The sequence below is a fragment of the Manis pentadactyla genome, chromosome 1 (assembly GCF_030020395.1).
Source record: "Manis pentadactyla isolate mManPen7 chromosome 1, mManPen7.hap1, whole genome shotgun sequence".
Lineage (NCBI taxonomy): Eukaryota > Metazoa > Chordata > Mammalia > Pholidota > Manidae > Manis > Manis pentadactyla.
This window is the reverse complement of record NC_080019.1, coordinates 17,447,465-17,470,985: the sequence shown is the minus strand read 5'-3', so window position 1 is coordinate 17,470,985 and position 23,521 is coordinate 17,447,465. Positions and strand designations below refer to the sequence as shown.

Here is a 23,521-nt window from a genome sequence, read left to right as displayed (position 1 = left end):
GAAATTCATTGTGATCTTTTTACATCTTGTCTGACATTCTTTCCACTGTGCTACATATTTTCTTTTCTATTGCTATCATTTCTCAATTATTTATTACTTAGGTAAGACTTTTGGCTTTTCTTTTACAACAAAACAAAGGCATCATTTTATTATGTATGTATGCCTGTGTTTATATTTACTGGTTTTCTGTTTAATGATTTAAGTTTAATATTTAAGTCTGGTTAATTTGGGAAGTGTTTTTTAATTGTACAAAAATTTTCTGCAATTTCTTCTTAACACGTCTTCACTGTTTTAGGCTTTTAATGAAATTATTATGTTTAATTGACACTGACTTCAAATTTATTCAGAATTGCTCATGGAAATTAATAGAACACTCTAAGTTCATCTCTTTTTGTTATATCTCTCTTTTAAAAACAGGTAACCCTAAGACCATTTGAGCTATATAATCTTAACTCTCTAGGAACTCTTTCTGAAGTAAATTTCTCTCTATAGAAACTTTTTCAAGCTTACTGGTCCAAAATGAATTTCTTGACCATCTATAGCAGGGTGACTGATTTTGTCCTGAAAGTCGCCTTCTTAGATGGTTGCCTTCTTCAGGAGGGCAAAAGAGCTTGCTTTCCACGCTGAGCTCTTTCAGTCAGATTCTGTCTTTCTTGTTAAGTTGCTTTTGTGGTATCCTTACTTTTAACACATTTGGAACTTCTGAAGTTTCTGTTGGATCATATTAGACTTTCTTTTTCCACAAGTAGGTCATCATTGCTGTTGAGTGATTCTGTTCCTTCCTAGGTGAAAGGATGGTTAAATTCCAGAATCTGCTGCTTCTGTGTTGATAGTTCTCCAATTGAGATTCTGTAGAGTTTCATCACATCGCAGCTATGGTTAATGAAGGAGGAGAAGGAAGTTGGCGTGGGGAGCAGAGCCACTTGAAGTGGCTATCAAATAGTTCCTTCTCTTACTAACTTTTCAGGTATATGCGATTGGCAATAGAAAAAGACATGTAAACAACTTTCTAATATTTGACATGATTTTTATTGATGAATGACTTCTGGGTTTTTTTAATGTAAGTTTTGTTTATGGTGAAGTTAATAATACTTGTAATCAGTGTTTCCGTGGGAGGGGTGTACCAGCCCTTAAATGAATCATAGCCAGAGTGCAGGTAGTGACTTAGAGGTTGCCGATAGGAAGCAAAAGATCCTGGAGCTAGCCTGACCTTCAGAGAGAAACTTTAATGGATTCTACTTACAGACAGTTTTCACCATTGTAGACTTTGGACTGTAGTAGCTGATATCAAAGAAGGAATATTGAGGAAAAGGTTGCTCCTATTCAGAAATGATTTGATCGGCTCGGGACTGGCAGTAGTGCTGATGTTGTACTCCTGTTAGGACACGGAATACCTACTATGTAGGTTGTTCCTAAAACACGCATTTTATAAGTAATTAAATTGATTAAATAAGATCAAGGTCAACAAATGAAATGACATTTAGAAAAAGTGTTTATTTCAAATGAACACTAGCAATGCCTTAGTAGTTATATAGTTATATATATTTGGGTTAGTTATAAACACTGGTAAAGCCCTGGACACTTTATAATAACAAAACTTTCATCTGTCATATAATTTTCAGTATTCATTATTCATTTGCTGCCCTTGTGTGTTAGTTTTCTACTACTGTGTAAAAAAGTTACTGCAAATTTAGTGGCTTAAAACAATGCATGTTTATTATCTCATAGTTCAAGTGCATCAGGAATCTAGGTGTAGCTTAGCTGCATCTTCTGGTCAGGATCTTAGAAGGCTGCGGTCAAGGTGTTGTCCAGGTCTGCAGTCTCATCACAGGCTCAGCTGGGAAAGGATCCACTTCCAAGCTCATTCAGGTAGATGCATTTTTAAGCAAATAATTTCAAGTATCCTATTTATCTTAGCACTAATAAGTCTTATACTTTATTAATCTTTATAAATTTGTGTCTCTTTCCTGAGTTACCAGTTATTTACTCTGTCATTTACAACATTCTCTTACTATCTTCAGTAAACCAGGTTATATATTTTGTGTACAAAACTATGTTTAAACTAAAGTATTATGTAAAGCTTTAAAAGTCTTAAAATTTAAAATATAAATAGATCTTAGTCAAGCAGAGCATTAGATAGAATGTAGAATATAATAATAGAATGTACCAAAGAGCACTCTGAGAGAGAATCAAGGTGGGGGTCACTGGGATTTTGACGAGATCAATTTCAGTGGTCAGGACAAAATTCCATAGGAATAAAGATAAAAGGCAAGTAGGGGAAAAGAAACTTTTAAGGAGTTTTACAATGAAAGGGAACAGAAAATTGGGACAGTAGATGGAGGAGGTCATAGGGTTAAAATAAAGGTTTTATTTTTAATTTTTAACATTGCAAATATTACAGCATGCCTGTATGCTGATGACAGTGATCTAGTGGAGAAGAGAAAATGATTTAGAGAGAGAATGTTTATTGTGAGAGCAGAGTCTTTGTTGGGGAAAGAAAAGGTGGGATTGTTGAGCAAAGGGAAGAACTGGCCTCATAAAGACGCTGAAGCAGTTTACTATATAACAGCTGATGCATATTTTTTCTAATTGCTTCTGTTTTCTTAGGGAAATAAACTCAGAGAGAGACAGAATAGGTGTTAGGATTTGAAGAGAAGCTCAGAAACAGCTTTTTTAATAACTACATTTTAGGAAGTTTAAAATTACATATTTGGTTCACATTTGGGGCCCACACTGTTTTTCTGTAGGACAGGGCTGCTCTGGATAGTAATTGCTTTCTTTAGAGAGTTTGCTTTTTCCCTTGGAAGGCAGGTGGTTGAGCAGCTTTACTCCTCTCAGTCTCTGCATCAAGGCTGTATTGCAGTTTGGTAAGGTCCCATCTACCTCTGATTTAGGTGGAACTTTCCAAGTGCTTTCTTCTTCAGCATCTATGAGTTTTTGGCCATATGCCAAGATATCCATATATGGCAGATAGTTTTTTATCACCTCCAAAAGAAACCTGTACAATTAGTAGTCACTTCCCATCCTCCATCCTCCCCAAGAACTATCCAGCCCTAAGCAATACCAATCTACTTTTTGTCTCTATAGATTTACCTACTCTGGACATCCACATAAATGGAATCATATAAAGTGCAGTCCTTTGTGACTGGCTATTTTCACGGTTCTTCTATGTTGTGCATGGATCAGTGCTTCATTTCTTTTTATTGCCAAATAATATTCCATTTATGGGTCTACCCCATTTTGTTTACCGTTTATTAGCTGATGGGCATTTGGGTTGTTTCTGTCTTTTGGCTATTATGAATAATGCTGTTACAAACATTAGTGTACACTTTTTATGTGAGCATGTTTTCATTTCTTTTGGATATATATGTAATGGTGGAATTGCGAGGTCATATGGAGACTATGTTTAGTCATTTGAGGAACTGAGATAATTTTTCAAAGTGGCTGCACCATCTTACTTTTTTACCAGCAATGTTTTAGGGTTCTAGTATTGCTATGAGTTGGGGTTTTTTTGACTTGAATAGAGACCCTGAGTTTTTTTCGTGGGGTTTTTTTTTTTTGGTAAAATATTCATAATGTGTGAAGTTTACCATTTTAATCATTTGTAAGTACAGTGGTATGGCATTATGTACAGTCACATTGTGTGGAAACCATCACCACCATGCATCTCCAGAACTTTTATTATCTTCCCAAACTGAAACTCTATATCCATTAAATAATAACTCCCTATTCCTCCTTCCCTGCACCCCTGGCAACCACCATTCTCCTTTCTGTCTCTGTGAATCTGACTGCTCGTGGTACCTCATGTGAATGGAATCATATAGTATTTGTTCTTTTGTGACTGGCATATTTCACCAGCATAATAATATCCTCAAGAGAACCTGAGTTTTTTAAGTTGGACGCTTGCATCTATTAACAACTTATTTTATGCTCTCTGTGTATCATCCTGCCATGTCTTTTTAAAACTTATTTGACTATGTATAATATTATTTATTTTTTCCTCTCTAGAAATGTTTTAATTGGCTTTCTACTTTTTATTGTGTTATTATTCCCCTGTGTAGTTCCCTTTATTTCATATGTGTATATGTATACTTATGTTTGTGACATAAAGGGAACTAAGTTTTGGTAAGATTAGTGATCTATATTCTCTTGCCCATGGTTCTTTAATTCATGTTCTATTGACATAACATAGGATTTCAGGTAGAATTGTTTTTACTAAATTATTATCCTTACATTATATAAAACACACTATGTGTTCTAAACCTTAGTCTCTGGAATTACACTGCCTATTTGACTCACAAGTCTGTCGCTTACCAGCTGTGTGCAGTGAAGTTACTTAACCTTTTTATGTTTTAGTTGTCTCATTTGTAACAGTATAATACTGCCTGCCTTATCTCTAAGATTAAAAAGAGACTAATATACTTAACACACTTAGAACAGTATGTGGCACTGCTTGTCGTCTGGACTGTCTACAAGCCTCCCACTGCTATTACCACCAGGATTTCTCTTTGGAATTGTTGTTGACATTTACGTTTTATTTTATAAGTATATTAGTTTATTCTTTCTGGTTAACCCTGTTTTTGTTTGTTTGTTTGTTTGTTTTGGTTTCCTCCTCACTGCTAGTATTTTTATTATGATTTCTTTCTTGAAGTCTTATCATGTTTACATTTTATCTCTTTGTACTTCTTTGGATAATTTTTTCAGGTATGATCTGTCTTATTTACCACTGTATTTTGTCCTGGAACACTGTTTGGCACCTAGTAGTTGCTCACTAAAGCTTTGATGTGCATGGAGGCCTTGCATATCTGTCAGGCTCTGGCAAATGGGACACTAAGAGGAAAAAGGGACTTGCTTCTTTTTGTTTGTGTCCTGTGTGCTTCCCATGATTCTAGCAATATTTCTTCACAGTAACAGTTCCTTTCAGTTACAGGACCCGAGTCCAAGCAGTTTTTCTGACATGGTACCAACCTCAAGAAGCCCCACGTGGACATACCAGTACTGCTAGCCAGATGGCATCCGCTCCTCAGGGGTCTGTTGGGGGGCCATGTGGGCTCTTCCTGCAGAGATGCCAGCACCAGCCAAATGGCTCCCTCTTCACAGATCCGAATTTCAACTCTATAGGATCCCTGTCCTAAACTCTGCGTTTTAGTAATCTCTGGCTCTTCCTTTGTCCCCCAGCCTTCACACCGCACTGTCCGTCCACGATACCTTAGTGTTCTCCTTGGCCTCTTCATTTCTCTCATTAACAGCGTGAATCCACATTAGTGAATTCTCCCTTAAAATAACTTGTATGTCTCCTGACTCTACCCTGAGACATCTTATCTATTTTGTGAAATGACATCACCTTTCTGAAGATAGGCTCCATCAATAACTACTCCCTGTGTCAAAGGTCAGCAGATACAGCCATGGACCATATCTGGCATGTAGCCTGCTTTTGGAAATAAAACTTTTTTTCAGGTTAGGAACAAGGCTATATTTATGCTTACCTAAACTTGGAACAATACCTTGAACATTTGAAGTACTCAGTTAAGTATTCGTTGCCTGAATGAATAAAAAATTACTGATAGAAACCAGGTATATTTGGCCTCTGACTCATTCATTTTAAGTTAGTGCTAAATGGAAGTTTATAACAGGCTGCTGCCTAAAAATACCATGAGGGGTAGGGATTCATTTTTTCTTACATTTTGTAATTCAAAGGAGGAGGTCGTTCAATCTTAAAAATAACTTCCTTTTTTAAGATTACAGTTCTCTTTCTTTTGCCCCATCTCTGCTTTGTCTATTTACCCTCTTTCTCCAAAAGAAAGAAAGAAGAGAAAGAATGAAAGAAGAAAAAAAAAAGGAAACAAAGAAGAAAGAAAAAGAAGGGAAGGAGTGAAGGGAAAGATGACACAGTCGTGCTTATATAATTGTTTTGCTAGAGTAACTCATGGGATCCAGACAGAGATTCTTTGATACTCACTACCATTTGGCTGTGTTGATGAGATAAACCTGTATTTTCTGCGAGGCATATGGTTCATATATGTTCAGTAATTAAGACAGTTTAAAAAGCAGTATTTATCTTTTAAAAACTACTTCATAACTTCAGGAAAATTTTTAGAAATGTAGGTTTGCTTTTTGTCTTATGGTTTTCCATCCCTTGTTAAGGATGCAGAGTTTGGACTCTTGATTAAAATTAAATTAAAAAATTTTTTAAACCCTTTCTTATTGAAAGAAATTAAAGACCTACATTTTGGGTTTTAGATTATCATCCAGACTAGATAAATCACTTACTGTTTTCCAAGGAAAAGTTTTGATGTTTATTAATTCACTGATTTTCTTTTGTTAATATTCTTACAGTTTTTGTCATGTCTGACTTTTGTTCTGTGAATTTGGATGTGTCAGGCATGGTCCTTGTAATAGAATATACCGGAAACATAATGTTAAGATTCTTTGCCTGCTTGTATCAGCATGATCTTCAACTGGCTGTGTACATTTATACATATCCAGTTCCATAAGCACTAAAACTGCATACATTTATTTTTATTTTGTCTACTAAGATGGTACATAAAAAGTGTTTAGCAACTGTAAAAAGTGGACCATAGAAAAGTGTCCAGTAACTAATAATGGTTGTTACTATATTTGTCATTCTCTTAGTGAGCAAAAATGTTAATTATAAGTCAACTTTAGAATGCATTCATTATAATAAATTATATTCGTTGGGTGAAAACATAATCTGACTTTTCCTTTCTTGGCAGCAACTTGAATTGGTGGAACCAAGTGGCTGGATTCATGTTCCCTTAACTGATAATCATAAGAAGCCAACTCGCACGTTCATGATACAGATTGCTGTTCTAGCCAATCACCAAAATGGAAGAGACACCCACATGAGACAAATTAAAATATACACACCAGTGGAAGAGAGCTCCATTGGTAAATTTCCTAGATGTACAACTATTGACTTCATGATGTATCGTTCAATAAGGTGACCTTAGAACAAAAGTCATTAAACATATCTTTGTTTTATCAGTCAATATTTTATCTGGGATCTTTATTGAAAAATGATCGATTATTTTGCATTTTTTTATGTGTTGGTGAGTATTTTATTGCAACTTTAATAAGTGGAATTTTGGGTCACACTAATATTTCCTTTAACATAAAATAAAAGCTCACATTTTAATTATTAAAAATGTATTTGAAGCCAATCATTAAATTTTTCCTATATCAAAGGAAAACCAGTTAAACTGAAAATTTTAAGATAGACAAAATTTTTGTGTATAGAAGAATTTTTTGTGTACAAAAATAATACAGAACTAACAAGGTGATTGTTTCATATAGTGATCATACATTAGAGTAATGGTTTACTGCATGTTTAGGAACAAAACTATGTTTTATCAATAGATACTATCTTTAATAGGCCAAAATTATTATTATTATCATTTTATCAGAGGAAGCTTATTCTTTTAGTACTGGACCTTTTAAAAAACAGTGTCACAATAAGCTTAGCATTAGGTGGTTTGGGGAATATAGTTAATTGTATCATAATTACTTCCATGAAATGCTTTTAACCCTAGGGTTGTCTATATCCTGATATGAGGTCAGGGATTGCCAGTGTAATCTGCTGTTTATATTAGTTCTAGTGCTCCTTACAGAAGAGTTAGTTTCAAATTTGTGTCTGACACTCAAGCATTCCCAGAGAGATAATGTCTCATAAAAATTTTAAAAATATGTGAAATTGTTCCTCTCTATAAAACGATTTTAAAGGAGCTTAAGTTTAAAATTAGTAGATTTGATTCTGTATACTTCTTGTCCCCCCTATATCTGTTATTTTTTGAGGATGATTATTTAGCCACAGAACTTACCAGATTGGCTCTATTTGGGAAACATTCTTCAGTGGTTCTTGCATTGTTGGGTAGGCTGAAGTCTTAAACAGTGAAGTCTAAAATAAATATGTGTTTGCTTTATTCTGGCAGAGTACTGATTCACATGGATATTACAAAAAAGGATGGTTTCACTTTTTACTGTGTAAAATCTCTGCTGTTCTTCCTATGAGTTCCACAGAGTTTTATTGCCATTTTCACTGTTGTCTTTGAAGTAAGAATAAGAAGCATGGTAGGTGATCTACAAGGTCACCAAAAAGTCTGCAACCAAAAATTTGGGACCAGCAAATTAATCCGAGTATAGATGTGAGATGCTGGGAAGGATAGAACAGAGGACTGAAGCAAAACACCTGAATAGGAATTAAAAGAAAATGAGGGAATCAAGTAAACAAGAGTAGCAGTATACATTGGGCACTATTTTAGGTGTTTTGCTTTAGTCTGATAAGGAACACATTCATGTAAACAACAGGGTTTAGTTTAAGAGACAAAGAAATCTAATAAAAAGTAATAATGTTACTACTTTTTAACTGCTTTTAAAAAATTTTGCTTTAAAGAGAAAAGGAAGAGAACTAATTATCATTTACATGATCCAGTCTGTTATCTCCTACCACTAATAATTTGCTAAGAAGCTCCTAAAATCAGGAGGGATTAAGAAGAACGTTGAAAAAGTCAGTGTGTTTTCTCCTTCATTATTTTTCATATGTCCGCTGGCTGACCACCTTATTAGGCATGGGGAAACTTGGTAGATGAGGATTATAGAGATAATGCTTCCCCTTATTATAAGGGTTAAAGTACAGATAGACCAAGTGTTACACTAAGAAAGCATAATTGTCTAAAGCAGTTGCATTTCTTTTTTTAAAAGGTGAAAATTATATATTCAACAAAGGATTTGTATCTAGAATATATTAAGAACTTTAACAACAGTGAGAAGACAATCCAGTGAAAACTGAGCAAAAGATTTGAATAGTCACTTTACCAGCGAAGACATAGGATTGACAAATAAGCATATGAAAAGGTACTTAACTTTATTAAACATTAGTAAAATGCAAATTAAGACCACAATGAGATACTATTTCACAGCCATTAGAATGGCTATAATTAAAGAGACAATTGCAAGTGTTGTCAAAGATATGGGGGAACCAGACCTCAAACTGCTGGGGAAGATGTGATTAATATATAATGACTTTGGAAAACGTTTGGTAATTTCTTTAAAAAGTTAAACATACACCTACCATGTGACCCAGACATTCCATTCCTAGGCATTTACCCAAGAGGATAGAAAGCATATGTCCATTTAAAGACTTGTACCTAAATGTTCATAGCTGCTCTATTTGTAATATCTCAAAACTGGAAGCAACCCAGTGTTGATAAATAGGAGAATGTATAAAAAAATTGTGATATAGCTTTATAGTAGAATATTACTGAGCAACAGAAATGAGTGGACAGTTAATGCATGCAACATGGATAAATTTCCAAAATATGTGGAGAAAAAGAAGCCATAAAAAAATGTACATACTATATGATGCTATTTTTTTTTAATTTCTAGAAAATGCAGCTACTCAAGTGATAGCAGATCAGTGGTTGTGTAGGATGTGGAGTGGGGAGAATAAGGGATGGACTATTTCAGGGGATGATAGAAATGTTCATTATCCTAACTGTGGTACTGCTTTCACGGGTATACATGTATGCAAAACTTAACCAAATTACACACTTTAAATATGTGCAGTTTATTGCATGTTAATTATACCTCAGTAAAGCTGATTAAAAAAGAGCTTATTTTACCTGTTTTACATAGGAACCACTCAAAGATGCTAGATTTGAAGTAGTTATATTTCTTACTATATAAGATCTGAGAATAAAAAACAAACTGAAAAGTGTTTTTAACAGTTAAAACAATGAGAGCAAATTCATTGATTCATTTGTAATTAGTATATGTTTGGGTATTGGACAAACTGCAGTCATAAGGTTTAAATTTGTAAATTTCACCTATTATCTAAGTATGACACTTTCAAAATTGTTTTTTACCTGAGGAAATATTGTCACAAGAAACTGTATAAAATGTAGAATTGTTAAATACAGCAGTTTAAGGAACACTAATAAATGCTCAACTCTAAAAAGACTAGTAGATACTGGGTATTGAATTAGATGTAATAAAGAAACCAAGATAAATCTGATGCATAGCTTGCTTTCCAGTTGCTTACAGTATAATAGGTCTTTAACCAACCAAATCAGAAATTAGAGTGGTAAGATCTGACGTATGGGAGTGTAGAAGAGAGCAAAGAGCTGGCTTCCTGTTCAGGAAGATAGAGGTGAAAATAAGACACTGTGGAGGAGGTGGAATTTTGGAAAGAAAGACTGTAATACCAGCTAGTTATTCACTTTCCAAGTCTATTCTTAAATCCAGACTATCATTGTTTGTATATGAGTAGCAACAGTTAATTTGAAACAGATGATTTGTGTGTTCAGAATCAAGTGATGTTTTGTAATTTATTCTAGTTTGAAAGTTTCCAACGATTCAAACACAGACAAATCTTGAAAAGTAATTTTAGACACCATGCCTTCTGTTCCTTTAGCCATTATGACTACTAATTTAGTGCAAATTAATGCACAACCATATCAATTTTTTAGTATAAAATTTTGTGAATCTAATAGTTGATCCGTGATCTTTTATATGTTTCTAGTGTTTTAGGAAATTGTTACTGCTCTAAAATTCTTAATTAATAAAATGTCATATTTTAAACTGAATTCTTGGTTATTACTTTATTTCATCAATTAACCTTTTTAAAGTGATAACATTTGCAAATATATGTTACATTAAAGCATTAAGGAAGTTAAAACGTTGTAGTTGTGATTTTAGGTGGACACTTTTGCTTTGTGGATCTTTTAAATCAAGAATTATTTTCTCTTGCGCACATTGTTCCAGCTTTCCTCACTTCTCCGACTCCCTAGAGTGTGGTGTTTGTTGGAAATTTTTGCTCTACGAGGTTGTTTACCAACCTTCTACCAGAAAGCTCTCTGTACCTCATGGTTTGCTGTTTAGTTGGGTCTGTTTCTGTGCAGTGGTGTCCAGAAAGCCTTAGAAAGAGGAAGATGGTGCAGAAGAAAGCCTCAGGGATTAGTGTATAAATGATCCATGATAATGATTTATTTTATTAATAGGACAAATCATAAGCACCCCCCACACACACACACAGTAATCTAAGAAAATGTCTATAATTCATGACAATTTTATGTAAAAGGTTAAAACTATTTCTTAGTTCTATTAACCAATTTATTTTTCAATTTTATGTGAAAGTACCCTCCCTTTATTCTGTCGCTAATCCCACCTCCATTGTTTGTCTTCTCTTGTCCTTTCTCATGAATAGAACCAACTTAGTATTTTGTGAACATAAGCAAAATTATAATTGGACCAGTTTAGAAGTGTATTACCTGTTTATGAAACCTTTGTCTGAGTGAATTTTTATTTCAGGAAATGGTATTTCACCTCATGTATAGTTGAAGCTGTAGCACTTAACATCTCAGTCGTAATTACTTGGTTTGCGGCGGTAAGTGTCCCACTGCTGCACTTCAGGGGTCGCCATGAGATGTTCTTCCACTATGCGTTTGCTTTTCTAATGCTGAGAGCAGATTAGGGTTCTCTCCCTGTGGTCCCAGAAATAACTCCTCAAACTGTTTTTATAGAATTTGTTCAGAGATTAGCTCTTCTCTTTACCTGGCATTCATCTACAGCTAGAAATCCAGATTTTAACAAATCATTTCCTGTTAGTACTACAACAGAATCAAAATACTGATTGCTTACCAAGAAGCAAAGTATCCAAAGCACTGAAGCAGAGAGTTCAGCCAGCTGTTTTTCAACTGTTTAAATTTATAAGAATCACATGTTAAAAGAATATGGAGACAAAATAGAGGGTAACCTTGGTACAGGAGGATGATGACTAGCCATTAGCATAACATGCTCAGGTGTTTACTGAAGACAAAGGAAAGGATTTTTACTATTTATTTTAAAGCAGAGCTTATTTTTTAAGGTGGCATTCAGTAACTCAGAGATACAAATAACTCATTCTTCTGAAGGCTCTATTTTTTTCTAAATTATCTGTGCTGTTCAGAACAAAATCCAGCATTTCTTCTTCTGAAGTTTTTGATTGAGTGGTAATTGGGTGTAATTTCGATTCTCTCCTTTCCATACTCAGTAACTCCAAGTCCTGTAGATTCATTCTCCATTTTAATTGTCACTTTTAGTTTCACCCCACTCACATCATTCTAGATCAATGGCAGGTGGCCCCTAGCTGGACATGATCCAACCAATAGTCCATCTTACAGCTTTCTGTAAATACTATACTAATTCCACATTACCTATACAAACTTACCTATCTAAGTAAACCTAAACTCCTCTGGCATCCCTTTAAGGCCATACATCTTCCTTGTTTATAACCTTTTTTCATTATTAAAATTTTTGTTCTAGTAAATATGCTCATCTCTTTTATGCACACAGCTCCCTAATTCTTTCTTTTACTACTTTATATGTAATATCAAATGGCCTTTAATCTTGTCAGTATTCTACCATTTGATTCCACTTTCCTGATCAAGAACTAGCTCTGAAGTCACTCCTTGGAATGCCTTTACTTAGGTGATTTTAACCTATTATTTTGGCCATTCTTTTATTCTAAATCCCCTCAATATTTATGTGATCTGCCAGTACTATATTCACATATGAATGCTGTACTGTGTATTACTAACTCTTAAAAACAAGGAATCAGTTCATTTATCTTCTATATTTGCATTATAATTCTGAACATATTGTAGAGATGCAGTAAACGCACATGCTTTTCTTTTATAAGATCCCTTTCACATCTTCTATCTTATTTTTACAAAATCACTGTGTCAGGATTACATTTAGCTATGAATAACAGAAATCCCTACCACAGTGACAAATAAGTTTTTATATTTCTTATATATTAAAATGCCCAGTTCATTGGTCCAGTAGAGGTTTTCTAAGAATTTTTAGGTCTTAAAAATTATTCTCTCATGGCCAATAGATAGTTGCTGTAGTCCTTCCTAGCTATCGCGTTGGGACTTTAAGCATAGCACTGGCCATATCTCTCCTTATCAGGAAGGGAAAAGCTCCCCAGAAATCTCCAGCTTAACTTTTGTTTCATTGGTCAGACCTGGGTCCCACGGCCACCTCTACCTGAAAGGCAGGGGAGTTCGGGACATCAGGGAGCAGGATTGTTATTGCTGACTTAGGCAAATTACTATTTTCTAAGGCAAAACATGTCATCTCCCTGAAAAAAATAAAAAGACAGTATTCTCCATACAATGAAGAAGGAGAATGGATATTAGGTAGTCAACGAGCCGTATCTGCCACACACAACCTTTCTAAGCCTGGGCATCTCCATCTGCAGTAATAGCAGTGCAACTCAGAAGACTAAGTGAAATAATAAATGTAAGGACTTCTTATTATTATTATTATTATTCCTGTATTTACAGATCAGATGTTTACTTCCTCAGGGTGGAGAGAAGCTCAAAAGTAAGGGATTGAGTGTCCTAGTTGGGAATCAATAGGAGTGGGAAAGAAGTGTTCCTAAATTTATACTCTGTTTCCAGAACAATGTGCGGATTTAAGTAGAGAGATGAAATAGGAGGGCATTTTAGGCATGGAAAAGCACAAATCTGTGGAGGAATGAGGAGGTTATATTCAGAGTACAGTATAGGGTGTTAACATGAGTACCATGAGTAACATGTAATTTCATTAAGTTACAGGATGGAAGGAAAGTAGAGTAGGGTGGGATGAAGATTTAATCTTACCCTGTTATGTACAGGGTAATTTTTTTTTAAGTTATCAAATGTACATCACAGTGGTTCAACAGTCCCCTCCCTTGCCCTCCCCAACCCACCCTCCTCCCCCTTGGTAACCACTAATCATGTCTCAGTGTCTATGAATCTAATGCTGTTTTGTTAATTTTGTTTTGTTTAGTTTTTATATTCCACAAATAAGTGAAATCATGTGGTATTTGTCTTTCTCCCCCTGGGTTACTTCACTGAGCATAATACCCTCTAGATCCATCCATGTTGTTGCAAATAGCAGGATTTCTTTTCTTTTTAAGGCTAAATAATATTCCATTGTGTATGTGTACCACCTCTTCTTTATCCATTCATCTATTGAGCAACACTTAGGTTGCTTCAGTATCTTGGCTATTGCTAACAGTGCAGTGATAAACATAGGGGTGCATATGTTTGTTTGAATCAGGGACTTTGCTTTCTTTGTGTATATTCCTAGGAGTGGAATTACTGGGTCAAATGGTATTTCTATTTTTAATTTTTTGAGGCACCTCCATAATGTTTTCCACAGCGGTCGTACCAATTTGCATTCCCACCAACAGCGTAGGAGGGTTCCTGTTTCTCTGCATCCTCGCCAGCATTTGTTGTTTCTTGCCTTTTGGCTAGTGGCCATTCTAACTGATGTGAAGTGATATCGTATTGCGGTTTTAATTTGCATTTCTACAGGGTGACTAATTGTGTACTAATAATGCCTCTATATACTTCTTATATTTAATGCTATAGTAAAACTGGAGGCAAAAAGAAGGAGATATGGATTGACTAACACCTACCACCATTATGAGGTATGAAGGAGCCTATGGGATAAAAACTGTATTTTTTAAGCAACTTTATGTAAATCAAATTATTTGGTCAATACATATCATGTATACTACCTAAGATTCAACCATGGAGAAGGCTATCAGAAGTTTCCCTGGGGTAAAAACTTGGCTGGAAAACTGTGCTTTTCCAAAGGGCATTCCTTAGAGAATGATGCTTGTGGAATCATAGAAATGTCCACCCAGTTTGGGTCTGTTGTTCCAGGTTCCCTCCTTCCATTCCAGAGATTTAGATGATAAGTGGAGTTCTTAGAAAAACACAATTGTAAGCAAGACCATCAGAAATATTACACAACTCCAAATAAGGCTCTCAAGTGGCCACTACAAAAATATTTGAATTCTTGGAATATGACATGTTGTGTGTTTAAACAAAATCATTAGTAGGAACACAACTTCATTCCTTTGGGTCCAATCTCTGCTTGTCTCATGTCTAGTTACTTTTGGATTCAAAATAAGAAAGCCTTGTTTTAAAACCGAAGAAGCCTTTGAAACAGTATTATTCATACTCTAATTCCTTTAAAGATAATATCAACTGAAGCATGAAATATGCTAGTGATAATGAAAAACACTATAGTGCAAGCATTTTCGTGTTTTAAATAATAGTAACTATTTTACATATATTCTGTGTAGCTAGTGAATATAATAAGAGGAAATATTTTAATGGAAAATTTCTCTTATTTACAAGCTAAAATGAAGTAACTCAGTAGTATAGGAATTATATGAGCATCTGAGCCTACCTACTGTAATCTTTGGCCAATTTTGTCAGTCTTTTTTTTTTTTTTAATTTTGTGTATGTGTGTGTGCCTGCGTGAAGCATAATGTGTATACACTGAAGTGCACGAAACACCATCTCAATGAATTACATCAAAGTGGACACCCATGTACATGCCAAAGACTAGATAGAACACCTCAGTGTTCTTGGAATCCCTCTTTGTCCTGTCCACAAACACTACTGCTTTCTCCTCTCCAAGATTAGCCTCCACCCCAAGTTAAATGGCATAGCTAAGTTTCACCTATGTTTAATATAATATGCATTATCTGCACATGCATACATAAATTAAATTGTATTTTGTGTTGATTTTCTCTTCACTCAACATGATTTTTGTAATATGTGTATGTGCCACTGCATGTAGCTATAGTTTGTTCATTTTTAGTGCTATTTGTATAGTATTGTATTATAGAAATCTCCCATAATTTATCCATTATATTGTTGTTGATTATCAGACTTTTTAGTGTCAGGCTATTACAAATAATGCTGTTAGGAAGTTCTAGTACCTGTTTTGACTCAAATTCCATGTGCATTTCTGTTAGATATTATATATAACACATACTTCACTCAAAGGGTATGTGTATGATCATTTTTTTGTAGATAATGCCAAAGTATTTTCCAAAGTGGAATCACATTTCGGCAGCAGAGAATGAGTTGCTGCTGTTCCATATACCCACTAATCTTTAATATTGTTGGTCTTTTTAATTTTCGCCATTTTGGTGAGTGTAGTATTATTGTAGTTTTAATTTTCCTTATCCTAACTAATGAGGTCAAGTCACTTTTCATGTTTGTTGGCAATTTGTATAGCCTCTTTTGTAATGTGTTCTAGTCTTTTGCTCATTTAAAAAATTTGTCTATTTTTCTTACTGATTTATAAAAGTGCTTCATATATTCAGGACATGTATATTAAACATTAAGCCCTTGGACAACTATAAATGTTGTAACTATCTTCTCCCACTCTGTGGTTTGCCTCTTCATTCTCTTAAAGATGAGATCTTTTACTGAACAGAAACCTTTTATTATTATTATTATTATTATTAAGGTATCATTGATAATACAATCTTATGCTCAGGTTTCACATGGCTAACATTGTGGTTACTACATTCCTCCCTATTATCAAGTCCCCACCACTATCCCATAACAGTCACTGTCCATCAGCATAGTAAGATGCTATAGAGTCAACACTTGTCCTTCCCTGTGCCCCACTATATTAGGTGTGCTGATCATAATACTCCTTAAATCCTCCCTTCCCACCCATCCTCCCCCATCCCTTTCCCTTTGGTAACCGCTAGTCCATTCTTGGAGTCTGTGAGTGTGCTGCTGCCTTAATGAACAAATTCTTATTTTTAATGTAAACCAATTTATCAATCTTTCCTATGATGTTTACTGTTTTTAGTGCCCTAAAATGTTTTATAACCTGAACTTCATGAAGATATTACAATATCTTTGAAAAACTTCATTTGCTTTTTTGTGCAGACTTAGATCTGTAATCCACCATAGATTACAGGAGTTAAGTTTCATTTTTTTTCTTCCTTATATGGATATCCAGTTGATCCAGTATAATTTATTGAAGAGCATCTTTTCCCGTTGCTTTGCAATGACACCTTTGTTTCAAAGTAGTATCCATTTATGTGTGGTATGTTTTTGAGCCCCCTATTCTATTCAATTTGTCTATTCTGGCATCAGGGCCACACTGTCTTTATTACTGTTGATTTGTAACACATTTTGATATCAGGTAGATCAGGTTCTTCCAGCTTGTTCTTGTCAACAGTGTCTCAAATATATATTTTAAATTAAGCTTATCAGGTTACACACATACACACACACAAGCAGATTTTTAAATTGGGATTGATTTGAATCTATAGATCAATTTAAGAACACTTACAGTATCGAGTCTTCTAGTTTACAGAAGACAATGTTATTTGAGACTTTAATGTCTTTCAGTAACATTTTATAGTTTTCTTGGGAGACATCTTGTACATCTTTTGTAGATTTATTCCTAGGAATTTGATATTTTTTTATTCTATTATAAATGATACCTGAAAAGAAGTTTGTTTTGGTAAATTGAAATAAAATTGACTTCTGTAAATAGACTATCAACTCTCTACCTTCTCTCTTAATTAGAATAAATTTTCTGTAGATTCTTTTGGATTTTTTCATCTCTAAATGATGCCTATTTTATTTCTTCTTTTCCTTTCATTATGCCTTCTGTTTACTTTCTCTCCTTATTCTAGATACACCCTTCATATGTATTAAATAAATAGAAGTCTGGGGAGTATTAAATTGAACATGGAGAGCAGTCATTCATCTTTTTTCTGATCCTGATGGGATAGCTTTCACAATTTAACCTTTTTGTCTTTGGGTTTTTGAGAAACCCTTAATAAAATAATACTAGTCCCTTTTATTTCTAGTTTACTAGTTTTTTTTAAAATCATGAATGAATATTGAGTGTATAAAATGCTTTTCTTACATCTATTGAAATAAATATAAGGTTTTTTTCTTTATTTTATTATTACATTGCATTCTATTTTTTGAATGTTATATCAGCCATCTTTCCTGGAATAAATCCAGCTTCATTATAGGCATTATCCTTCTTTATGAATCACTGGATTTGGTTTGCTACAAATTAGCTTAGGAATTTTTCATCTGTGTAAATCAATGGTTTATGCATCATGAGTGAGAGTGGTCTGTGATACTACTTTTTGGTACTGCCTTTGCATGTTTTGGTGTTGGAATTATTTTGGCTTCATAAAATGGGAAAGTTTTAATTTTTCTATTTCTGGGAAAATTTGTGTGAGATTAGAATAATTCCTTAAATGATTTATAAAATTAATTGTGAAAACATAATTATAGGTATGAACATAGATACAAAAATCCCCAACAAAATATTAGCAAACTGAATTTAAAAATACATCAAAAAGACCATATATCATGACCAAGTGGGATTTATTCCAGGGATGCAAGGGTGGTACAATGTTCATAAATTAATCAAGATCATACACCACATTAACAAAAAGAAGGATAAAAACCACATGATCATTTCCATAGATGCTGAAAAAGCATTTGGCAAAATTCAACATCGATTCATGATAAAAGCTCTCAACAAAATGGGAATAGAGGGTACATACCTCATCCAAATAAAGGCCATATACGTCACACCCACAGCCGACATCATACTTAATAGTGAAACGATGAAAGCTTTTCCTCTAAGCTTGGGAACAACACAAGGATGCCCACTCTCACCACTTTTATTCAACATAGTTCTGGAGGTCCTAGCCACAGCAGTCAGACAACACACAGAAATAAAAGGCATCCAAATTGGTAGGAAGAAGTTAAACTCTCACTATTTGCAGATGACATGATATTACACATAGAAAACTCTAAAGACTCCACCAAAAAACCACTAGAATTAATAACTGAATTCAGCAAAGTTGCAAGATGTAAAATTAATACACAGAAATCTGTTGCATTCCTATATACTAATGAAGAACTAGCAGAAAGAGAAATCAGGAAAACAACTCCATTTACAATTGCATCAAAAATAATAAAATACCTAGGAGTAATCCTAATAAAGGAGGTCAAAGACCTATACTCTGAAAACTACAAAACACTCATGAGAGAAATTAAAGAAGACACCAATAAATGGAAATCTATAACATGCTCATGGATAGGAAGAATTAATATTGTCAAAATGGCCATCCTGTGGATCTAGAGGGTATTATGCTCGGTGAAATAAGCCAGATGGAGAAAGACAAATACTATATGATTTCACTTATTTGTGGAATATAAAAACAAAGCAAAACAGGAGGAACAAAACAGCTTTAGACTCATAGGAGAAATGACCAGTGGTTACCAAGGGGGAGGGGATGGGAGTGGGCTGGGTCGGGGGGAGAGGGAGGGGAAATGTTGAACCACTGTGATGTACATTTGATAATAAAAAAAACATAATTATAGGCTTGGTTTCTATTTGCAAATAGGTGGAGAGCTGTTCTGACTTCTATACTTCCTCTTGTGTACTACTATGGGGGCTTAATTTGCCTTATTTTTCTAAGTTTTCCTAAGTTTTGTGATGAATAATTGGATTAATGATTTTCAGCATTTTTCTTATCTAAAATATGTACTTAAACCTGTAAATTTTCACCCAGGCCCAGCTGTGGTTGATCATATATATTTTGGTACATAATGATCCATTATTCATTAGACTATTTCTAATTTCTATTAGATATTTTTCTTTGACACATGGGTTATTTAGAAATACATTTCTTTATTTTCTTTCCCAGTATATGGGTACTTTTAAATACTCATTTTTCATCACTATACAGCATTATTACTCTGTGGTCAGAGAATATTTTTTGCAATTTATTGAGCATATTAATAACATGCTCAATTTATATTAATAGTTCATAAAAATTGTATCCTATAGTTTTGGGGTACAGTACACCATCTATGTTAATTAGGTCAGATGTATTAATTGTGTGACCCAATATTTTATATTCTACTGACTTTGTTTTTGTTTGCTTGTTCTATCAGGTAATTGGAAAGTTGCATGAAAATTTTCCATGATTGTGGATTCTACCTTTCCTTATAATTTTGCCGATTTTCTCTTTATGTAATTTTGCAGCCATGTTATTAAGCACATACACATTTAGAATTGTTAGTCTTTCTGATGAATCAAAACCACTTATTATGAAGTATACTTCTTTGTCTCTGGTCATGTTTTTTGCCACAACATATACTTTGATTTAATAAAGCTATACTAGTTTTCTTTTTATTAATGTTTGAGTGTTACATCTTTTTCCATTCTTTTACTTTGCACCATTTCATATCCTTATATTTCTTGTAAGTTTTCTGCAAATAGAATATAGTTGCATTCTGTTTTGTTTTTACTCATTTGGGCTGTCTTGGAGGAAGAAATTACATGACTTATTTGGGACACAATGCCTCCCAAATCAGCACAGGTAAACATCTATGAGAGAGGTGAGAGACTCTTCAGAAAGTTAGTTTGGGCCTAGATTTTGGAGGGCCTTTTAAGATAAAAAGGTTGGCCTGCTGTCTTCTGTCAGAGAGCCACTGAAGGGTTTTGAACAGTAGGTGAGTGAGATGTGTTTTAAGGAAGTCAAATCATTAAGATTCTACTGGAGCAGGAAGCACGGGTGGCAGTACAGTTTCTGAAACCATCTCAATAATGTAGCATTTAGAACAACAGTACCTGCTGTGGAGTAAGCTTGCAAAATATCTGATGAGGGACAAGACAAGCATGTGGCAGTGAAAGTGGCAAGAAATGACTGGAAATATTAAGTAGAATTTATTGCCTGCTTGCCTGTGGCTGGGCAAAAAGTTTGTTTTGCTTAAAGATAATCAGCAAATAGATAATGAAATTATGCTGAGATGTATATATAGGTGCCTGTTAGATGGGGGCCTTGGAAGAATAAATTAGGTAAGGAGACAATGGTGAATATATTATCATCAATTTAGAAATCCTCACAAATAGTTACATATAGGAACAAATTTAAAGATGGTATAACATTTTTCTTCACCACCACCTCTCCCAATGCTCTAACTACCATGTCAGCTTTGATGTGTAGGCCAGCATCCTCCAGCTCCTGTAGAGGTAGGTGTTTGCTCCACATTCATGGTATTTTTTTGCAGGTACTTTTGAAGAAAGAGTGTCAATTTACACATTTCCAAGAGGAAGCAATGTTTCTCTACAGTAGCTAATTGTTAAGTGCATTTGCAACTTTATATTATTACATGGTACCAAAGTAATTCAGTGACAAGTAAGTCACTGTTTCCTGTATCTGGCTTTGCCCTGTTCCTCTTCCAAAATGCAGTTATTAATCTTTCCCTTAACAACTGCTCACCCATTTTTCATTTTTAATGTCTGTTAAAGAACACAGAATTTGTTGTAGTCAACAGAATTTTAGGGAATTTTAGACTATTTAAAATAAGTGCTAATTCTTTTAGTCATAATTATTTAGTAGTCTCATCCAACTTTTGTGTTAATTTCTTGGGTGATTCAGTATGCTATTTTTTGGCTGCTGAATCCACTTAGTATAGACTGTTTTCTTTTGTTTTAAGTCTTGGATTGTGAATTTATCTTTATTGAAGCTTTTTCTATAAAACCCCTGTGCACCCTGGATATAAGAATGTTCTTCCAGGATAGTTTTGGGTTTATTTCTGTGTTCACTCAGTGTGGATTCCTGGCTTAGGACTTACTTCTTTGTAATTTCTTAACTTGTAGCATCCTAGACCAGATGTAACAGAAATTCAGTCCTCTGTGTTGTCCAGGTCCATATTATGACTTCTCAAAGGATTTATTTTCCCCACAGAGAAATCAGTTTCCTCATTGTCTATTGTCTTCTTTTGCTCCTGGGCAACTTTTCTTTCCCCAACTGAGAGTTTGGCCTGTCCAGTTTTATACGCAGGATCTTAATTTCAATTCTCCACCTTGCAAGAGCCAAGTTCTCATCTCCTATCCTTTGCATTCCTTTAAAAACCAAACTCTTAGATTGCAACTGCTGAGGTAGCCAACCATGCGCCACTGAGGCAAGCACAGGGTAGCCTACTCATTGGCCAGAGCAGCTTTATTTGCTTCATTATTCCTAACACCTTGATATTTTTCTTTTATATGAGCTTAGCTGTGCATTTTTTTAAAGTTTGTGTAATATTTCCTAGCATTTCCGTTTGATCTAGCGGGAGGGTTTTCGTATATAGTCTGCTGTACTGCTGAAACTCAAAGCCTGAATTCTTTCCACATCTGTGAAGTTTTATTCTCCACATGTTTCTAAATATGCTTGACTTAATTTCTTTAAAAGGACATTATGTTTCGCTGTTGGAGTGGCCTTGAAATGGTATACTTTCCCTCTTTTGATTTAATTTTACAATGTGCCCAATTCTGATACTATGACACCTTGCCACATCAAAATTCTACTCAGAGGCACGAAGGGAGTAGTCAACTCTGAAGACTGATAAAAGACTTATAACCCTTTTATCTTGGCCAGAGAAAGTAACATTGAGACTTCATCCCATGTGACTAAGTGACACCAGATTCAGCATGGTGATTACCTTGGGGTCCAGGGGAAAGAAGAATTGAGAAATGAGATAATTTTTAGTGGGGACTTCAATTATATTTATATTTATATTGGTTTTATTTCTTAAGCCAAGTAGTGTATACTCAGGGTTTAATTATATTCTCTCTGTTTGAAAAAGTGTCTGAACCATTATATAGTAAAAATGATTATAAAAGGGAATATTACCATAATGAAATTGTACCACATCTTTAATTTCATATAATGGAAAACACACAGGGCATTTGTCATTGTCATGTGCATTTGTCAAGTGAAAAAATATTTCCATCCTAAAGAGTTACATGAAGGAGTAAGTTGTTACGTCAACAGTTAGGATTTAGTTGTTTCCATATTCGGCTGTTTCCCCATGCCTGTTAAAAATGTCATATGACTGACTGCAAACTCCAACCTATCTAGTGATCTTGCTGTTTCCAACCTGAGAAGTAATTTCTAGCAGTATCCAGAATAGCAACAGATTAAATCTTCATCTTCTGTGCTAAAAACTCCCTTTTAAGTGTTTTTGCCATCAGATTCTCTGCTCCTCATGTTAATTACTAGCGTTGCTATTCAGTGATCTTGTTCATTCACATCTTTTAACACTGTAATATAAAAAAAGGAGGAAGTTGGGCATGTGGAGGGACCGGGTTCTTTCACATGTTTCCTTAGGCCTGATGTGCTGCTTGATGCCTTGCATAGACTGCCTCTTGTCCTCACCACATTCAAATAGTTAACGTTTACCGAGTGCCTCTGTGCCATTCATGATGAAGCATTCTTTATGTATTACCATACCTAATCCTACAGTATTCCTATAATTATTATTATCCCATTTTTAGAATGAAGAAAACAAGATTCATTAATTTGACTAAATTGCACAGCTACTAAATAACTAAGTTGAATATTTACTTCTAAGTAACTCTGCTTCTCACTGTCTCTGTCTTTATAGCTCTCTCTAAATACATTGTTAACCTTAAAAATTAAAGCCAGTACTTTTAAAAACAGGTTTACTTGGGTATAGCAGAGAATTACTATTCAGGACATGCAAGCTTTAGCAGAGCCATAGGCATGTCTGGAAAGCAAAGGAGTGGAACTCTCTTTTAGAGAAGAAGGGTGGGGCTGGGAGGCCTGTTCTAATCAGGAAGTCCATTAGAGTAAACTGAGACTCCTACCTATGATCAT

The 23,521-nt window shown here is 34.5% G+C and overlaps 1 protein-coding gene across 4 annotated transcripts in view; it reads left to right on the top strand.

Annotated features, from left to right (window-relative positions):
• Positions 1-20,049, top strand: part of ANAPC10 (anaphase promoting complex subunit 10) — a 120,332-nt gene extending 100,283 nt beyond the window's left edge. Inside the window, exons 6-8 of one of the 4 annotated variants that reach the window (XM_036888948.2) lie at positions 6,735-6,909; positions 14,418-14,476; positions 19,809-20,049. In XM_036888948.2, the coding sequence (XP_036744843.2) occupies positions 6,735-6,909; positions 14,418-14,476; positions 19,809-19,841 (267 nt within the window). In that variant the 3' untranslated portion in view covers positions 19,842-20,049. Of the gene's footprint in view, positions 1-6,734; positions 6,910-8,718; positions 10,602-14,417; positions 14,477-17,512; positions 17,558-19,808 lie in introns of those variants that run through there. The other 3 variants (XM_057491874.1, XM_057491935.1, XM_036888949.2) reach the window with 3 other exon arrangements.
• The last annotated feature ends 3,472 nt before the right edge of the window (positions 20,050-23,521 follow it).